Below are 20,352 nucleotides of genomic sequence, written 5' to 3'. Positions count from 1 at the left end.
GAGAGCAAGGAAGTTATAGGAGGGGGCATCTATGCGGTGAGCGCTCTTCGTCATCCCTGCCCGCCTCCCATAGAGTTATATGCCGCCGCCTGCAGTCAAACCACAGAGCTGCGGAATCCCGTGACATCACTTCTCTGGCAGTTGCCTTGGTTACACGAGTGATGTCAGTAATGTTTCGCCTCCGATACCACGTGTTCCGTATAATAACCGAGTGCCTGTCGCGCACTGGCCAGCATTTAGAACTGTAGTCAGTCAGCCCCACAAGAGCGAAGTGGGCCAATTAGACGGAACATCATAGGCTAGTAGCACATTTCATTTTCTAGGAGAACGTTTTTTTGTTTTGTTTTTTCAGCTACAGAACTTTGTTTTCCTTTTTGGTGGATTATATTTTTCGCTCATCATGGCAGTTACTGAGGCTGGAAGTGAACTGACTTACTGCAAAATGAGAGGAATTGTAGGCGTTCTCGCCGGTGAGCCTATATTATACCTGCCTACATTAGTCTTAAAATTATATCTTCGACTTGAGAAATCTATTGCTAGTTTCTGATGGTGGAGTTTGTTTTCGTAGACATAGGCTATTCTGTGACTGTATGGTCCATTATAACTGTAGGGTTAAAAATGTATGTTATAATAATATTAATATTGTCTGTGCAACTTGAGTGCTCTACCAATTCGTCTCTAAACTCTAAATGACTTTATATTAACCAAATGATAATTTGTATTCTAGTAGAATGTTGAATATCCCTGTCCGCCCATCGCGGCTATAGTGGCCAAATCGTGTATCGGTGGTTGCATAACGCAAGCCTTGAAGTCTGCAGCATAACATAACGCATCCCGAAAATATAGGCTAGCCTACAAATTACAATAGCATAGCCTACAGCGACAGTTAATATAATTTAAAACTAGGCCTACAAAATAGCAGATTAAAAACAACATAAAATCGTATTGTATTATTTCATAGTGACAATTTTTACATCACGTCATCAATCCAATCCAAAGAAGCCTGGCTATTATAATGTCTTTCCTTGAATGGGAGTATATGGGACGCAGTGTGTGACGTTTCGGCCGTTAATGCTCTCCATTGATGTTTCTCCATTCGCAGCTTTCATCAAGGAGAGAAAAATGGGACTGAACGACTTCATTCAGAAGCTGGTATCAACGCCAAACATCTGCCAACAGTGAGTCTACAGATGAGCTCTTAAAATGACATTGTTATTCTTCATCACGTTGAAAAAAAAATAGAAACAAAAAAATAATAAATTGAATGTTATAACTGAATGGATTTTTATTGTAATATACGTTATATTATTAGCACACTGGCAAACCAATCAACCATTAGGTTTTGGCTGCACATTCCATGACAAGTAGACTAATCTCAAGGCAGGTGTAAGAATAGTTCGTGATGCGCGCTGACCTTTTACAGCGCCTAATCATCTCAGTAAATCCCTTCTGTTCCCCGTGGCGAGGATAAACCGTTAATTCAATTATTACATGATATGGGTTGACCCATCATTCTGAACATCCCTGCATACAGGTCAGGGTGATGTCCGGTACAGCGGAAAATTCCGCTAACACAGCACAGCCCGTGTCCACTATCTAGAATGTAAATGCTTAGAAAATACTGCAGTAGTTGTAGACAAGTCCTATTCTTCTGTCCTTGTTTAGGGTCAGCAGCTTTAGCTGTCTCACTCAGATAGGTTAGGTAACCATCAAGGCTGTGACTTGACCTGTCCTGGATCTGTCCATATAGGCCTACAGCTTAAGTCTGTAGGCCATTGAAAGTCATGTTGTCATTACACAACAAGAGCAAACCTTGTGTCCACTATCTAGCAATTAGAAAATACCACAGTACTTGTGTGTAGACAAGTCCTATTCTACTGTTTAGGGACAGCAACTTTATAGAAGTCTCAGGCAGGTTAAGGTCTTATTATACCATCAAGTCTGCCCTGTCCTGAACTGGACTGTCACTGGTCCATACGTAGGCCCTCAGCATAAGTCCATTGAACATCATGTTGCCATTACACAAGGGCAAAACTTGTGATTTCACTGTGACCTATTGCAAACCAAATAAACACATCCATGTCGGATCATTTAATGCTATCTTCCATATAGTGCTAAAAGACATCTTTAATAAGCCACTTGCCACATAATAAAATAGCAATAACCTAACCTTAGGATTGATCTCCTTTTTCCCCAGTGCTGACGTCACAAACTTTCTGAAAATTGACGAGAATCTGGAGGAGTTGGATGGTTTGGAGGATGATGAAGGTCCTAGCCACCATGTGAGCATAATGTGCACAGTAACTTAACTTGATACGATAATTGCTATACATTTTGTTTTAGAGCACTGGATTTTTTTTAATATTAATCTTTCTTGTTCAGATGTCGCGTCTGGAATCAAGAACGTCACTGGCTGAGGAGACTCAGTAAGTGGTGAAATAGTTTTTTATAGTGTGTGTGTGTGTGTGTGTGTGTGTGTGTGTGTGTGTGTGTGTGTGTGTGGTAGGTTTGGTGTGTGTGCGCATGTGTGTGAGAACATCGTTCAAATACAACTCTGTCTCTCTATACCAGTGTAATCCTAATGTTTGTTATTTTCCTGTCCATCTTCAGGATCAAACCCTGTGATTTTGACTACCTCAAAATCATTGGCAAAGGCAGCTTTGGAAAGGTGAGCATCTGTCTGATTGTGTAACTCAATCATCTGCTCACCAGCTGTTCATGAAATCTCTATCACAGTTTATTTGGTGCACAAGCTGATGTCATTGTCTGCATGGTTACAGGTTCTGTTGGCTAGACACAAGGAAACAGGCCAGTACTATGCTGTCAAAGTCCTCCAGAAGAAAATCATCATGAAAAAGAAAGAGGTCAGTCGTATATTACATTAGCCTGCTGCCACAAACCCATTTCCTGAACCAATCTTAACCACTTTGTCATATGACAAATAGTCCATCTTACATACAAAGCTAGTTTGGAATGTTTTGATTTTTTTTGTGTGTTTAAAGAGAGCCACAGAGATACTGTTGATTTAATTGCAAATTATATTTTCTCATCTTTTTACCCCCCTTGACTTCTCCTTTCAGCAAAAGCATATCATGGCAGAGCGAAGCGTGCTAATGAAGAATATCAAACATCCGTTCCTGGTGGGGCTACACTACTCCTTCCAGACAACAGAGAAGCTCTACTTTGTTCTTGACTATGTCAATGGCGGAGAAGTAAGCCAAATCTCTTCAGTGTGACACACAGAATTGTGTCTGGTCAGAATAACGTTTCATATAGATTTTAAAACACACTTTTCTCTCTCCTTAGCTCTTCTACCATCTTCAGAGGGAGAGGGTCTTCCTTGAGTGTAGAGCAAGATTCTATGCTGGTGAAATTGCCAGTGCACTTGGCTACCTCCACGACCTGCATATTGTTTACAGGTATGGTACTATGTATGAACCAGTCTACAGCACCCCCTAGTGGGCATTTACACACGAGCGCAGGATGATTTTGGACCAAGAAATGGTGACAATTTGTTCAGATAAGTTGTAGTGATCATTATTCCTTGTACTTTACAGGGATCTCAAGCCTGAGAACATCCTGCTGGACTCACTGGGCCACATCGTTCTGACAGACTTTGGTCTCTGTAAAGAGGGCGTGGAACCCAACGACACCACAACAACCTTCTGTGGAACCCCTGAGGTACAGAACATACTGTATACTTGTACAGTACACCCTTGAAATGTACAACATTTCAGGAACTACAAGTAATGATTAATGATAAGATTTGGTGTAGAGTAGACAATGGTTGACCATGTTTTCCCTTCTTTCTGTTCACAGTACCTGGCTCCTGAGGTTCTCCAGAAGCAGGCATATGACCGCACTGTTGACTGGTGGTGCCTGGGATGTGTGCTCTATGAGATGCTCTATGGACTGGTGAGTGAAAATCACTTATTACAATGCCCTATGAATTTGTTTTGCCGGATCGAGGAGAAACCTATTTAATTTCTTTAATTTAATTTTTTCATAAATGAATGGTAAATGGTGCATTTATATAGCGCTTTTAGGTGCATTACATAGATTGTGTATTGTGTACATTCACCCATTCACACACACATTCCTACACCGATGGCGGCGGAAACCATGCAAGGCTCCAACGAGCACATCAGGAGCAATTAGGGGTTCAGTGTCTTGCTCAAGGACACTTCGACATTAACTCTGGGGGAGCCCGGGTTCAAACTGGCAACCTTGCGGTTACCATCCAGCCACTCTACCCCTGAGCCACCGCTGCCCGAATGCAACCTCAAATTATGCAAAATATCTACAAGCATCACAAGTCAGGTTGAAAGTGGTTAAGTCTGCCTGTCTGCCTGGTTTTATAAATATTTAACCAATGAAAATGATTAAATATGTGAGTAAATAACAACTACAATGGATCGACTGAAACACTTTTTTTTTTTTACATTTCCTGAAGTAGACTTACAAGGTTTCTGCCCGACAGCCATTCAATATTTTGTAACGTGTTTTAATTTGGCAATATAATTCTAAACTTAATTTTGTTTCTCCCCAAACAGCCCCCATTCTACAGTCGCAATACATCCGAGATGTACAATAATATCCTGAACAAGGCTCCAGTGCTCAAGCCCAATGTGTCCAACGCAGGCAGGGAAATCTTGGAGGGGCTTTTGCAGAAAGACCGTACCAAGAGGCTGGGAGCAAAAGAGGATTTTGTAAGTCTACTCTGCTGCACCTTGCTACCACTTCCTTGTGACGATGCAGATCTAGGAAGTTTTATTCTACTTTTACTCTACTCTACTCTACTGCACACATTGTTAGTGCAGTTAATATCAAATGGTCTAAAAATGTGATCTTGTAAAAAAGGTTATCCTGATAACCTTTATAAGTTAAAGCAAGCCGTTTTTTCCTGGTCTTATATGATATCGTTCTTTTGTCGTCCGACAGCTGGAGCTCAAGTTCCACAGCTTCTTCTCTCCCATTAACTGGGACGACCTGATGGCGAGGAGGATCACGCCTCCATTTGCCCCCGCAGTGGTAAGTTTACATATCGAAATGAAATACTAGCCTACATGAAAGCACTTAATGATGGATTGTTTTCACTGCATGCATGTCTCTAATGTGTCATCATCATTGTCTTCACAGTCCGGCCCTACCGACCTCAAACACTTTGACCCTGAGTTTACCCTCCTCCCCGTGACCTCATCTCTGTGCAACACAGATTCCCTGTGTATTACAAACAGCGTCAAGGAGGCTGCTGGAGCCTTTCCAGGCTTTTCATATGGACCTCCTGCTGAGCTCTACTTCATGTGAACTTTTTCAGTTGGTCCAGGCCTCTGACACGTTCTCTATTTCTGACTAGCAGCAGAGGATTTCCCTCAACACAGGACTAAACAGACCTGGGGATCTACATGCATTTCTAATATCGGCCAGCAGATGGACAGAATACAAAATACGCACAAGTAAATGGAAAAGGCTCTTGAGCTCAGGACAAACACTGCCTTGGTTTGGTTATGCAGTATGGGGATCACGATGGAGGGGAAAACGTCTTGACAGACACAAGTATTTGTGTGGAGTTCTTGAAAGATTGTGAGCATTATGTGTGGAGATTGCACAAGACTCTCAACATCAACGGCTTACTTTTCCACTTCCAACCCCATGACTGATAAAGGGTGTGCCAAGTTTGGAAATGCACTTTTGTACTCAAGGGACATTGCTCTGTGATGGCTATGGACCTCAGACATTCTTGATGTGACATTAAGAGATGAAGTGACTGTGAAATTAAGTGAAGTGCCTGAGGTACTAAAGGCAGTGTGGACTGTAGCTTGGCAAGAACCAGCTTTATCAAAGTAAAATGAGAGACTTTTCAGAACATGGGATGCATATGAAAGATAATTATTTGTGTCAAGATTCACTTTGGATTTATTGTTATTTCCATGTAAACTTTCCATGTCCAATTGCACTTGAGAGGGAATAAGGATCAAATACAATGTTATTCCAACTTGGTTTAGACATACATCTCACATCTGTAATTCCTGTAGAACAAATTTAAAAGTTCAGTGTTCTATATTAGTGATAATTATCGAATGGACCAAACAATGACTCCTATTCTCAACCAAACCAAACAATTTTACTGACCAGTTTTTCCGCATACACCGAAAAAGCTGTACAAACTATTTAATTTCAACTAAATGGTTTTCCTTTCTCTAGTAACCACAGCCATTCAGTTCACTTTGGCCTTGTATCTAATCTTATATCTTACAAATTCTTAACTCCCATTCAAATTGTACACCTGTTCAGAAGTATGGTCTGTGCATGGGTATGTCTTATTTTTGTATGTTTAAACTTCTTTCAATTTGCTCATATTTCATACCAGATAGTCAACATATCTGCCGTTTGCAGACTTGCAATCCAGAGAATGCGATATACAGTCTAACCAGCAATAATAGGTCTGTAGTAATGATAGCACATTCATCAATACTATTTTTTGTTTTTGAGTTAAAGTGATTGCCGTTTTATGGCAAACATGAGAAAATCTGCTATAATAGTTTTATATTATACACGTATGTACATATATAGAAATTATGTTCATGTGTTTAAGTGTACATTTCAAAGATGGAAAGTGGTATTAATGAAATATTTTCTTTATTGTATCTTATGTTGTATCTTTGCTTTATTTATGTCATGAATGTTGACATTCTGCGAAACACTCTGTGACACTGTCCCTTTTGGAGAAGCCTCGATTCGGTATTGGGATCCAAACATTAACCAAATAGCAAACACACACATTTTGCCGTAAAAAACATTAAAGTTATGAACAAAAACATGGTTGTGCTTTGTCCTATCTTGGGCAGGGGTATCTAAAAAAACTCTTTACTGGGTTTTGCTAACCCTAAGCCAATAGTGGTTCTCAAAGTGGGGTCCTTGCCTGGGATTGTCCCCAGCAAAATAAGGAAAAGTTTAACCATTTAAATTTTATAATTTGGCTATTTTCAAATAGCCGATCTACTAGCCCACAAGGCCACAACGTGTAGTAATGCAACATGTGAGCCTTGTAGATCGATTGTAGGACATTCGAAAAATATCTTGAACCACATTTTTTTTGGTCCCTAGCACAAAATAATAATTTAATGTTGATGTGCTGTCAAATGCACATCAATTTGGGGGTCCTTGACATGAAAATGTTTGAGAACCACTGGTATACACTGTCTTCTAACCGGCATGGTCCTCTCTCCCCCACCCCACCGTACAGGAAGAGTGGAAGGGGTAGTGGTGAAACTTTTAATAATTAGATAGGGGTGAGTGGAATTGTCAAAGTTGCCATTATAAACTCACTCCCAGGTAAAAGATTTTGTCTGAGGAATATAAAATTGACTTTAATAGTTTTATCATACTTCCAAACTGAATTTCAAATCAGCCTATAGAAAATTAATTCAAGCTGGCAAGAGATTGAGATTGCCAGTTCTGTCACCACTAGAGGGAAGCGTTGGCCTAAAAGTCAGTGTATTTGGTCCTATCAATTTCAGACAAATGTCCAATCTGGCAATAAATTCCTTACCAAGAAATGTCTCCACAATTATGTTTGTAAAGCTGTCTAGTAACACATCTCAAAGATTGAAATTCAATTTCCCTAGGGGAAAGCGTCTGAAAGTTGGGGGCGGGGCTAACCTAACTGCAGGCAAAATGTAGTAGCATGCGAGGGGTAAAACTATTTTTTTCAGGATTCTGAAGCCATTGCTAACACTTGTTTTGTACAAACACTCCTTGGGCTAAAAATGGCCATAATCATCACCACAATGTGATGACCTGGAAAAGTGGCTATATACAGGAATTTACCGTCTAGGACTCAAATGGGTGGGTACACATGCGGCCACACAAATTATATCGGGTCTCTTTGCAATAGACAGGTGTCACGTCTCGTGAAGTCACAGGGGTCCCCGTTGACCACCAACTTAGTAGACTGCTACATTGTAACGTAATCCGAGTTCCCAGAAGTTCTCGCCGGCTGTGGCATACAACCGGTAAGGGCGAGAAACAGCTGCTACAACTCACTTCATTCCAACCAACACATTACCAAATATAAACTATAATTCAAACAACCATAAAACAGTATTAAGCAGTAAGCAAACACTCACTCAGGCAGCCTACAAGCACAATATTACTGTGTTTAAGTGACACACACACACCAAGTTAACATACACATCTTAATCTTCAAATAAGTGAAATAGACAAATCTAGATCAGGCATTAATCTTTATTTAATGCAAATGATAAAAATGTTTCACGAAAGGTGATGCCATATCACAGTATGAAAACGGATCCAACGAGCACATCAACAGAATAGTATGCTTGTATGTGCGATGAACATACTAAGACATACTACAGCATCAGCATAATTTTGATCCATTTAAATGTACAAAAATTGAGCTCTCCACCTGTTATGTCCCAAACTAACTGTTTAGTTGTCATTCCGTTATGTCAAACACCTCCATAAGAGAGAACACTACTGGAAAAATATGTTGAATAAAAAATAAAATAAAATGGAGAAGCATTTGCATGAGAGACATCAAGCAACCGAGTGTAGCCTATAGTATTCTACACATATTTAAAAACAAAAAACGACACATGGTTAAGGATTTTTGGGGGAATGTAAAAGGAACAGGGAGACAGGATAAGGGCTCATGGCAGGACAGTCCCATCTCGGGACTAGGAACGGGAACGAGAACGTGAGCGGGACTGGGAGCGTGATTTGGAGCGAGACTCTGAGCGGGACACGGATGGGGATCGAGCTTTAACAGGTGAGGGGGAACGGGACTTTGATTTAGACTTGGACTTTGATCTGGCTTTGGGTTTGGATTCAACAGGGGAGCGTGAGCGAGAACGAGAGCCTTTCTCAGCAGCGCCTCCCTCCTCATCACTTTTTGCCTGATCGACCTTGGGGATGGATTTTTTAGGACGATCCTTGATGCCTGACCTAGATCGAGACCTGGAGCGAGATCGTGATCTGGACCTCGACTCATCTTTTCGGCTCTTCTTTCCATCTTTCTTGTTCTTTTTGCTCTTTGGGCTGCGGCTCCTGCTGCGACTGCGCCCTTCGTCACGGCTGCGATTCTCCTTGGGTTTGTGAGCACCATTACTGCGCTCTTCCTCCTCCTTCTTTACCTTCTTGTTCCCCTTCTTGCTGCGAGAGCGGCTGCGGGAGTGAGACTTGTCCCCCCTGGGGACAAGAAAACTTGGTAAATCAAAATGTCTTAAAAAATACGGGGTTAATAGCTAAAGGATTTACTTTCTGCCATTATGCCGCTTAGTTTGTCAAGTTAAAAATTGCTCCATGCATGTAGAAATTCACATACTAACAGGCATTTCCTTTGTACCATTCTCTACTGTGGTCTCTCACCTGGATCGGGAACGACTGCGACTGCTGCTTTCACTGCGACTACGACTCTTGCGAGACCTGCGGCTTCTGGAGCGAGACCTGGGAACCAACCGGGAATAAGGCTTGGTTAGAAATATTGTTATGGTCCCACCAAGAACATTTATTAAATGTTCATGAAAAATTGCACTGTATGAAATGCACTGTACACAATCACATTTCCCTTGTTCTCCTATTGTGCACGAATCATGTCCATTCTATTGTTGCAACTATGGTATTTGGCAAATCAATTAGTCAAGTCCATTTATCGATTTCTTCCTTTGTGTTCGACACAGCAGTTGAGAACGCAACTATGCATTCCTTTAAGCAACACAACTTCTGCAGCTGCACCCATATGTTTAGAATTTGCATCAAACCCCTAATAAAAAAATAGACTATTTTGTAAACAGGCGACACAAGGCTGCATCAGAAATGACGTTGGACACGTGGAAAACTTGAAACTTGCAGAGTGACTCATTACTTTACCTGGGCAAGCTGGGTTACATCTTCTGATAGTTGTACTTGAATGTTGACATGAAATAATCCCGCTTAGTGTTTCATAAGCACGAGCGTGAAAAAAATACAGCGACGCTGAATGCATGCCGAGGCTAGGATAAAGATGGCAAGGATTCGACAGTGATGTCACTATTATGAGACACTAAAGGAGCACGGTTGTATGCCGAAACTGGTTATAAAGATACCAAGGATTCGACAGTGATGTCACTTTTATGCGACACTGGAGGAGCAGCAGCCCGTTGTTGTTATGCTAACAATAGCTCTCGACAGTTCTCCGCACACGGCCAACTGCTATAAGAATAACTGTCTGAGTAGCGGCTCTCCACCGCTTAAAAAAACGAGCACACCCCCACACACCCCCTTTTTTTCAAATCCCTAGTGGCAACCATCATTTGTGATTTCTTTACCTGGAGCGGCTGCGACTACGGGAATAGGAGCGACGAGAACGTCTGGCACCAGGACGGTCCTCAATAAGCCGGATCTTCCTGCCGTTCACCTCTGTGCCATCCAGCTTATCCAGGGCCCTCTTCATGTCAGCATACAGCCTGAACTCTATGACTCCCTCATTCCTACGGCCCTTGTTGGTGTCAGCATAAGTCACCTCCCCCGCCTGTCTCATATAGTCCTAATGAGTGGATGAAAACAAGAATTACATGAGTACAAATAAATTCTAGAATTTGGCTTAGTCCATTTTAATGCAATTATCCATCAGTGGACATATTGTATATTACTGTATATTACTACTACTGAACTTAAATTCCATTTAAGACGCTTTAAAAAAGGCTTGCCGTAAGACATGATTAGAGACTTGCCGACATACCTTCAAATCTTGCCAGCTGCAGCGACTAGAAAGGTTCTCAACAATGAGGCGATAATCTGTCCGTGTAGGTGGGCCGTATCTGTCCCTTGCTCCACGCCCATATCCACCTTTCAAGTTAAAGAAGGAAGTCCAGAAAAAATGAGGACATGAGACCAACGAAGACATGGTTAACAATACTACACTCCAAGCTACACACTAGAAACAATGTCCATATAAATTTGGGAGAACGCAAACAAAAAGGGGTAAAATAAAGATGATAGAGCTACATAAAAATGTGAAATAAAAGAAATAAAAACAACTCATTACAATTTAAGACTAGCTAATCTATCCTATTAGACGACGAAACCTTTTATTTATGAACATCATTAAGGCCTATGGCTAACAATCTATATTGATTAAAATGTGGTAGCATTGACAAAATAACCCTGCTCTACTTTAAGACAGTGAAATAAGACAACAAATATTTAAACAATGTCTGAAGTACTTACGGTGAACTAAAGCAACTTTCTAAACTACCACATCTACTAAACATTTCACTTTTTCATAAGAACAAGTTCTTTTTTCAGGCACCTATAAGAGCTGAACCCACATCTGTTTTCCTAAACCCATGGTATCCTCACCACCCGGCCTGGGCCTAATGGGAAAAGCGGTCTTCATTCACAATGGCTCCCTTTTTTGGTCTGCCCAGGGGCCCAGAATGGTCAAACCACACTCTTGGAAAGGGGACACCATGGCCAGCAATAGGGGCAGGCAGTCAGCCAGCAAAGGACTCTTTCAATTAAAACATTGAGGTTCTTTGTTAAATCTTTACCGTTATATTGACATTTTAAATAAAATAAAATAAATCCTGAACAAAAAACAGCAACAGATTACAATATACTTCATCACAATTAAAAGTAAATGTACAGTTTTATAGTCAAATCAAGACATTTATCAGCAAGCATGTAAATTTCCACATTCAAAACATTACATGGTCCTATATTAGTGATTTCACTGAGACCAAGTATATGGAATCCCAGGATCATTTCAAGTCATTGGTGGCCCTGGTGCACACAAAAAAAGTCACCATCAACTAATACACGGACTGTATTGGTGGTATGTAACTATATCAACCCGGTTGAACTTGGTGCTTCCTCATGGTCAAAGACTATTGTTTGGCAGATAAGCAAGACAGATAAACTACCCGAAGCAGACAGTCATCAATATTGAAATGTCATGCACCATATTATAATAATTTGTTAGACAAAAGAGCACATCCCTACTTTCAAGTGCTATGAAATTCTGCATGGAGTTGTACACTTGATACATTTGAAAGAAAGGGGTAGAACATTTAATCTTTTTTTTTTTTAAGTTGGTGCCCTAACTGAAAGCTTTGCCACACCTGTATGCTAATTCAATCAACATAAACTCAGTGAATGGCTAAATTAGCCCAAAATAGTGTGTCACACATGAAAGACCACCAATTCCTCTTTACTACTAAATTGCACTTAATGTGGAGAGATTTTTCAAATTGAAAAGTGAATAATGTATGTTGCACCAATAGTTAAGATAGCTATAGTAATTATTTTTTCCCCCCATAGATTTCATTCCCAAATATACAATTTCGACATTAATTTAATGCACATCAGCCACCAAGGACATGTTTAAAATTCATGCAAGTATTATATTTGATTTAACAATGATTTTCTGAAGTGGATGAAAAGCCCTCTACAATCACATTTATTCCCAAAACTACAAAAGTAACATTTTAATGAGAACTTACTCCTTCCTCCTCCGCCGCCGCCTCCTCCTCCTCCTCCACCACCACCCCCCCCTCCTCCTCCTCCACCTCCGCCTCCTCCACCGCCACCACCTCCGCCGCCACCATAGCCTCCATCTCGACGTGGGCCCTTGGTGTGTTCCACTATAACCCTCTCTCCACACAAGTCTTTCCCATTGAGGTCATCGACAGCATCATCTGCATCACGGGGGTCATCAAATTCGACAAACCCATACCTAGAGGATTTTGCCAAAAGCTCCATGTTAATAATTTCATAAACAATAGTGTATGTGCACACTACACACCAGTGCAATAAAATATAAGGCGTCTCCAAATTTAACTTTTGTTACCTAGTATGCACAAATCAAAATAAAATCTAACTTTATTTGGTATTATAGCACATTCCAACGACTAAGATCGAACCAGTGCTTTACAGAGCATATATACTATAATATAATATAATATACAGACATGCAAAAGAAAAGTAAACACACGAAAATAAAAACGTATCAATATATGCAGCACATCAAAGGTAGGCCGTGAGGACCACGGAAAGCTAATTACGTTGTAAGCGAGACCAGAGACCACGATTGAAAATGTTGTTCAGTATGCAGAATGGGTACATTTCAAACGAAAGTCAAAACCGCTCAAACCCGCTCTCAAAGGGCACCTACGGGTGGCTGCAATTCGAAACTGGCCCCCGTAAAATCTGAATCCCCCCACCGCCCCCCCCCCCCCCCTTTTCCCCTCACTGTATATGTTTCTTTTCCCTTTTTACCTCCATTATGATGAATTCCTGTTCTGTTCTTTGTCTATATAGAAGTGTCTATTTGTACGTCTCTAAATGTTTTGATGAATTGAACATGGTGGACCCTGTTGTAAACAAGTGTAATGCTTAATTGGGTCGTCCACTCACAGTTAACAGCCTTTGTATTGAGTTTGTGCTTGAAATGTACTGTAATTCTGCAAACTGTTAATACAATTTTCAATCAATCAGTAACAATCCTAACTTTAAAACATCAGTCTTAACTAGGCCTTAATGTCCATTTTCTAATTAAATCGCGAAAAACTTCGGAGGAAAACCGGTCCTCCAACTAAGAACAAAAATGTAAATAATGTTTTTCTTCAACAATGTCACCCTCACGCCCCCCCTCCCCTTTGTGCTAATTAAATAGATCTAACCTCGTAGGTCCGTTTTTTAAATAATCAATAGGGATAAAGTGGTTAAGCGAATATCACCGACACCATATGGTGAATTGGCCAAAAGGAGGTTTCATGAAATTACATTATGCATGTTAAATGTAATAAAGCACGCTTGTCTTTGTATCCTGACTGGCTGTACAACAACATGGCCACGTATCATTCACAGCAGCAGGCTATATAATAGCAGCAAGTAGCTACAACGTTAGCATGCCCACACAGCCTCAATAGTAGCATTAGCGCTACTACTAGTATACTACCACCGGTCAAGAAGAGCTGTAGGAACTCACTGTGCAGTGAGTGTACCGTGTGGCCCTTTCTACAATTTACAGTAAACGCTAAAGTAATGTTATTTGCCTCAATCGCTTTGTTGAAACAACATTTCCCCCCTCCCACACACAAGGGTTAGCAAGCCAGGCTTGTTGGTTAATGCATGCATAGTCGCGCGAGCGTTTCGCGCAACAACAAAAACGGCATTTGTGGGCACATATAGCCCTATTTTGAACTGCAAATCGTCAAAAATGTGCAGCTTTTGTCGAGGCAAAGGGTGGTGCGTGAGCTCGTGCTCCGTGTGTGTGGTGCTGACGAGGCCTGCCGTGAAACAAGGCCCACATGCCGCGGCCTAAACGTTAACGCTACCGACTATAATGAACTTTCCCCCCCCTTTCTTGCTCCAATAACACGCCATTTCAACCTTACCCGTTTTTTAGATCGACTTCCAGTATCTTCCCGTAGCCTTTGAAGAACTTCTCGACGTCCTTTTCTCTGGCTCGGTAGCTCAATCTTCCAATGTATACTCTCGACATGTTCCTGCTTTGTGTGTGAAGTCGAGTCCGTCAAACACACACAGGAGGAAGAGGCGGCAGTGAGTGAGTGAGCGCTGAGCTGCACACAGACAAGACACGTGAGTTATATGGATGGGCGTGGCTTTGTGTCTCCCTCTTTCTTTGGTGTCGCCAAGGTGGCGCCAAGTTCACAAAAACTATGCCAAAAATAAAAACCCTCACAGACGCACCTGACCGTGACATGACCCTAGATAGAAACTTCACAGAAATGATTCCTAAAGTAAACATGAGCAAACATTACACCTGGGGGAGGTACACATGTCGTTTTATATTTGTTGATGATATTGACATTTTGGTGTTATTTTTATGCTATGTTGATGAAACAATTCCCCATTACTTGTTTGTGTTATCCCTTAGCTAAAATGACTGACTGACACTGTATCTCGTGCTGTTTAGCCTACGTAACATGTACATAAAGTATTCAATCAATCAACAACCTATATTATATATTATATATACCCGATATTTTAATGTTTATTTTTAGTCCAAGTTTTTGTAAAACATGTTTTTCATTGATTGAATACTTTATTATATTGGTTTGTAGAACAGTTTGTAGAATTACAGTACATTTCAAGCACAACTCAATACAAAGACTGTTAACTGTGAGTGGACCCAATAAAGCATTATACTTGTTTACAAGAGGGTCCGGTCCACCATGTTCAAATCATCAAAACAGTTAGAGACGTACAAATAGACACTTCTATATAGCCAAAGAACAGAACAGGAGTTCATCATAAAGGAGGTAAAAAAGGGAAAAGAAACATATACATTGAGGGGAAAAAGGCGATTCAGATTCTACGGGGGCCAGTTTCGAATTGCAGCCGTCCGTATAGGTGCCCTTTGAGAGCGGTTTTGAAGGAGTCAAGCCAGGGATGCGCATGTCTTAATGACTGTTGGTAGGGCGTTCCACATTTTGGTGGCATAGGAGCGGAAAGAATATAGTCCCTTGTTTGTGCCAAATCTGGGTTGTACATGGTTTGTTGCACTCCCTCTGGTGTTGTGGGTGTGGACTTCGTTAACATTAAGGAAGTATTTAGACAGGTACACATGGGTATCTTGGTGGTGTAGCGAATCTTGTGGACCAGACCCATTGCAAGATGCTGTACTCTGTCATCGACCCTAAGCCATTCCAGCCTGTCAAAGTGGGCAGGGGTGAGGTGGGTTCGGGGGGTGAGGCCAAGTAGGAGCCGGGCCAGTTTGTTTTGGGAAGTCTGGAGCCTTGTTTTAAGGGCCTTTGAGGTGCTGTGGTACCAAGAGGTGCATGCATAGTCAAAGAAACCTTCTACGAGGGCCCCTGTTAGGGTCTTCAAGGTGTTTTTGTTGACCAGTGAGGAGATCCTGTAAAGGAATCTTGTTCTTTGGTTGACTTTTTTGATTACGTTGGTGGCCATTTTATCACCGGAAAGATTAGCCTCCAGGATGGAACCTAGGTAGGTAATTTCATCTTTTCGTGTGTTTTTTTGTTTGTTGTTTCCACTGGGAATATTCAATTCATATTGGGATTGAATCATCATTGGGATGATCGGAGAATTGAGAACACGTCCAGAGCTTAATCAAGTTGCATTGTTATGGAATTGTCTCACCTGTGACCTGTGTACTGTGCAGTAATGACAATTTGTTATTATTCGAAGTCAGTCCAGGTGAGACAGACAGACAGACAAGACAAGACAAGACAAGACAAGACAGACAGACAGACAGACAGACAGACAGACAGACAGACAGACGTTACATTATTATAGGTGTATAAATCGATCCATCAAGATTCATCCATGCATGGAGTGGACAGCAGTTTTGGTGGGAGCATACATGTAGATGGTGGGAGGGACTATAGCCATAGCCAGCTACTAACTGTTGATGCAGGCCAGTCGTGTCACTGCGGGGTCGGGTCAGTCGTCGTTCATTGTTGTTCAACCGACCGCCGGAATACAAACATAGCAGCCTGTTCACGTCGATCTCCGTGTACTAGTGTTGTAGTAACATTCTAATACATTTATCGCAGTTAAATGAGCAGAATACTCGACACATCGCAATGTATTATAACGAGTAGATATACGTGGTCTGTCAAACATGAGGAAATGTAAGTTATACACCCCCCCTAACGGACTGAAGAAAGTCGCATGGAGAAGATAGCGGTACACACGAGCGAGCGCGGGGGGATTAGCTAGTCATGTTAGCTCATGTTAACAGGTAGCTCGTCAAAATCATCACTCAGTGACTCAGTCCACTCTAAACTTTTTATGAAACAACAGAATGGTGTATCCAGCTTTTTCCAAATACTCGTGGCTCGATTTCGCCTTCTCCGTGATCGGGGTGTGCACCTTCCTCTTCGACTGGGGCGCAGACGTGTGGGTCGCCGTGGAGTTCTACTGCCGCGGGGACGTGCTGTGGTTCGGGGTGCTGGTCGGCCTCATGGTGCTGTCCTCCGTCGTGGTCCAGATGTTCAGCTGGTTCTGGCTGAAGTACGACCGCGAGTTGGAGGGCTTCGATGGCGCGCAGACACCGGGGACCGTGCTCCTCTTTGGAAACCGACTGAAACTCTCGTGCTTTCTACATGTGTTCCAGCTCGGCTTCTTTTGCAGGTAACGTTAGGGATACATACATTACATTGCATTTCGTAAGTAACTTTGTAAACAAGGCAGCCAGTGAGAACCATTAGTGACGAAGTAATCAGGGATTTTGTGTTCCCGTAACAGACTGACACTGACAGACTCAGACAGTCTAGCTCTGAGAACCAACCAACCACTCATCTAATTGGATTTGAAAAGCTAAAAGTTAACAGTACTAAACTAGGTCCAGAGTTTCATGATTGACTATGGACCTACGCAAATTAATGTTATTATTATGTCATATTCAAGCTATGGATGTGATTGTTGTAGTAACCACCTTGTGATTAACTGACAGTGATTTCTTATGGTAGGCAAATCAAATCATCATTCCAAATCATTGGAATTGGAACTGGTTAGGTTACTGACGTCACAAGCAAATAGCAGTTCCTCCATATCAACTTTAAAATTATTTACACTACAGCTTGTTTTGTCTATAGCTGTCTAATGTTAGTCGTGTTAAACTTACACTTGACACACAGTCAGCTTAAACATGCATCTATGGTATTTGACAGGTGCAGCGTTTCAGTGACAAGAAAATGTAAAAAGCATATAGCCTATATTGTAATATGATGAAGGAAAGCTGACAGGTTTGATTAAATTGAAGCACTTTGCACAGGGAATGCGTGCTGTTTAAGAGCATGTTTATGTATAGCCTGGCCCTATACCCTTCATTTATTACTTGAGTCTTTAATACACCTTTTCTTACACTATCCATGCAGGCACATCTCTGCCATATGGCAAGGCTTCCGGGTTTGGTGGCGGAAGGAGCAGGGCTCAGAGTATGCTGTGTACCTCATACATGACCTGAGCATGCTCCGGCTCATCGAGACCTTCTGTGAGAGCGCTCCTCAACTTACCCTCATGATCTATATTATGCTTCACACCAACAAGGCCTGGACTGTACAGTGTAAGCATATATATATCTTCTGCTTTTCCCCCCTGCAATCTTTCACTCAAAAGCAGAAATATAGTGTGAAGACAAAACAATATAGAAGTATCATGGTTGTGAAAACTGCTGCTTGCTTCCTGTTCCTGCTAACAAACACAGCAAAGACATATAGTCATAACTCATATCCGCTTCCTCATGTGTGTAAAGCAGGGGTAGTGGTTAAAAACATGAAATAATTCTCTTCTGCTGCAGACATTGTATGTCTCTTTTCTCTCATCACGGCGTCTTTTCCCAAACTTATTCTCATTACCCACTCTTAAGTTGGTAGCTTTGGTTGAAAAGTAGTTACTTAGTACTATAAACAGGTAATAGACCTGTTAATACACCTGGTAATACCACCCTGCTGCCAGGGTGTTCCTGTGTTAATTAGTGCTGTGTACATGCTTAGTTGCTAGACAATATGAGTGGATGTATCTTTTTTTTTTATTGCTCTTTGATCCAAATCAAAATGCCCATTGGGACCTCTGGTGTGAAACTTATGGCTCAACTGTTATTTTGTAGGTGTGAGTGTTGCTGCATCAACCACTTCCATAGCCTGGATGGTAGTGGACTATCACCGCTCCCTGCGCTCCTTCCTCCCAGACAAGGCTAAGCAAGGCTGGGGCTCCTCCATGGTCTATTTTCTGTGGAACCTGCTGCTGATTGCCCCACGCGTGGCAACAATTGCCCTCTTCGCCTCTGTCCTGCCCAAATACATCGCTGCCCACTTCCTCCTGCTGTGGCCTGTCTTTGTGTTCTGGGCCTGGCGTCAGAAGACATACTTCATGGACAGCGCTGCAGGGGAGTGGCTCTACCGAGCTACCATAGGTCTCATCTGGTACTTCAGCTGGTTCAACGTGGCAGAGGGGAGTACCAGGGGCAGGAGCATCATTTACCATGCATTTATGACTATGGATGAAGGGATCCTGCTTGCCACTTGGTGGTGCTACAGGGACCCAGTCCTGACACAATGCTATGCCACCGTCCTGCTCATTGCTCTGCCAGTCACCTACCTCCTCGGACTGGTCTTCAAAGCCGTCTACTACTGCTGCTTCCACCCAAAGCTGTGGAGGCCTCCGGTGAGAGAACCTGGACTTGGCAAAGAGATACCCGATGGAAATATTGTCTTCAGAGACTCCCCACTCCAGGATGAGTCCCTGGCTTCTCAGCTGTTCAACAAGAGGATGGCCCATCATGCCACTCATTTTTACTCTGAGGAGTCGGGTGATGTTACAAGGCCTCTTAAGACGAATAGACACAAGGCCAGCAGTGTTGTATAACCACAATGTGTCAAACCAAACCATGCACTACTACTTCAAGGCTGCGGACACGCCGGACAGTTTTCCAAACCGTCTTGTGTAACTCGGCTTGTCTTTTATGCTGTATTTTCATGATATTTAGAGGTTAAATGTGTTCTGTTCTATACCAATTTGCAGACACAGAAGCTGTTGTTATTTGATAAGCTTATTCTAAAATATGTATATATTTTGTATAAAATTAATAATTTGTTTGTACACAAATGTTTTTATTTTTACATTATGTAAATGTTCCTCTTTTGTAGTGCACATGGCCTTATTTTAATAGATCCTACTGCATAAAAACTATGCATTTGTGTATTTTTGGATGATTCTGTATTTTTACTATCACTTAACTTTGTTTACGTTTTCAGAGAACATTGAATGTACAGTCTACCTGGTAGACTCTACCATCAGACTTGACTATTTAATTTTGTCCTATTTGCTTGCTGTGCCACTCAGTTGTTTGGGTACACAAATATGTTCAGTATTTATCTTTATGACACTTGGATGTATTATATTCAGTTCAAAGGAAGGATTCAAAGTCTTTCCATGTCTTTCAAGCAGCCATTTTTAAACTATGCCATAAAGTGGTTTATCCTTATATCCGGTAAGGAAAGGCACTCTTTTCCTGTCCTGATATCTTCTTTCTGATATCATAATTAGCTTTATTAATTTGTGTCCGGTGAACGTTAGTGTATTACAGTGTCTGGTGGATTTCAAAAGTTATATGCCAAATACATTTTTCGAACTGAAAATATTTCCCAAATGATGATGTCTTATTGTACATACTCTGTTTGTATAACTTGTTCAAATGCCACTGATTGCAAAACAGTATTTACTCGAGTAGTAAAAGGTTGAAGGTTCACAGTTTATTTACTTGAGTATCAGTTGGAAGTTAAAGGTCTACACTCCTAGAAATATTCTTTCTGTGTTTATTATAGGAATTTACTATATTCCTTATGTATTACATTTACC

General features: G+C 41.5%; 3 protein-coding genes across 3 annotated transcripts; 2 read left to right on the top strand and 1 right to left on the bottom strand.

The window, feature by feature from the left end:
• The first annotated feature begins 252 nt into the window (after window positions 1-252).
• On the top strand, window positions 253-6,647 carry LOC306938935 (serine/threonine-protein kinase Sgk1). The gene is made up of 13 exons (XM_079523315.1): window positions 253-470; window positions 1,103-1,178; window positions 2,198-2,282; window positions 2,383-2,426; window positions 2,611-2,668; window positions 2,781-2,864; window positions 3,081-3,212; window positions 3,307-3,419; window positions 3,558-3,681; window positions 3,820-3,915; window positions 4,554-4,709; window positions 4,942-5,031; window positions 5,140-6,647. The coding sequence occupies exons 1-13, from the start codon at window positions 401-403 to the stop codon at window positions 5,305-5,307; spliced, it is 1,296 nt and encodes a 431-aa protein (XP_079379441.1). The 5' UTR covers window positions 253-400; the 3' UTR covers window positions 5,308-6,647.
• A 1,580-nt stretch (window positions 6,648-8,227) lies between these two features.
• On the bottom strand, window positions 8,228-14,605 carry LOC306938490 (uncharacterized protein). Its single transcript, XM_079522707.1, has 6 exons — window positions 14,400-14,605; window positions 12,504-12,736; window positions 10,742-10,848; window positions 10,329-10,546; window positions 9,391-9,468; window positions 8,228-9,210 (listed from the first exon to the last, which is right to left on the bottom strand). The coding sequence occupies exons 1-6, from the start codon at window positions 14,504-14,506 to the stop codon at window positions 8,700-8,702; spliced, it is 1,254 nt and encodes a 417-aa protein (XP_079378833.1). The 5' UTR covers window positions 14,507-14,605; the 3' UTR covers window positions 8,228-8,699.
• A 1,791-nt stretch (window positions 14,606-16,396) lies between these two features.
• Window positions 16,397-20,201, top strand: xkr8.3 (XK related 8, tandem duplicate 3). The gene is made up of 3 exons (XM_079522444.1): window positions 16,397-17,124; window positions 17,871-18,058; window positions 18,602-20,201. Exons 1-3 carry the CDS (start codon window positions 16,796-16,798, stop codon window positions 19,357-19,359), a joined length of 1,275 nt encoding a protein of 424 aa, XP_079378570.1. The 5' UTR covers window positions 16,397-16,795; the 3' UTR covers window positions 19,360-20,201.
• The last annotated feature ends 151 nt before the right edge of the window (window positions 20,202-20,352 follow it).

This window comes from Electrona antarctica, assembly GCF_951216825.1.
Source record: "Electrona antarctica genome assembly, chromosome: 15".
In the NCBI taxonomy this organism is placed as follows: domain Eukaryota; kingdom Metazoa; phylum Chordata; class Actinopteri; order Myctophiformes; family Myctophidae; genus Electrona; species Electrona antarctica.
Note: the sequence above shows the minus strand (reverse complement) of the source record. Positions and strands in the feature narration are given on the sequence as shown.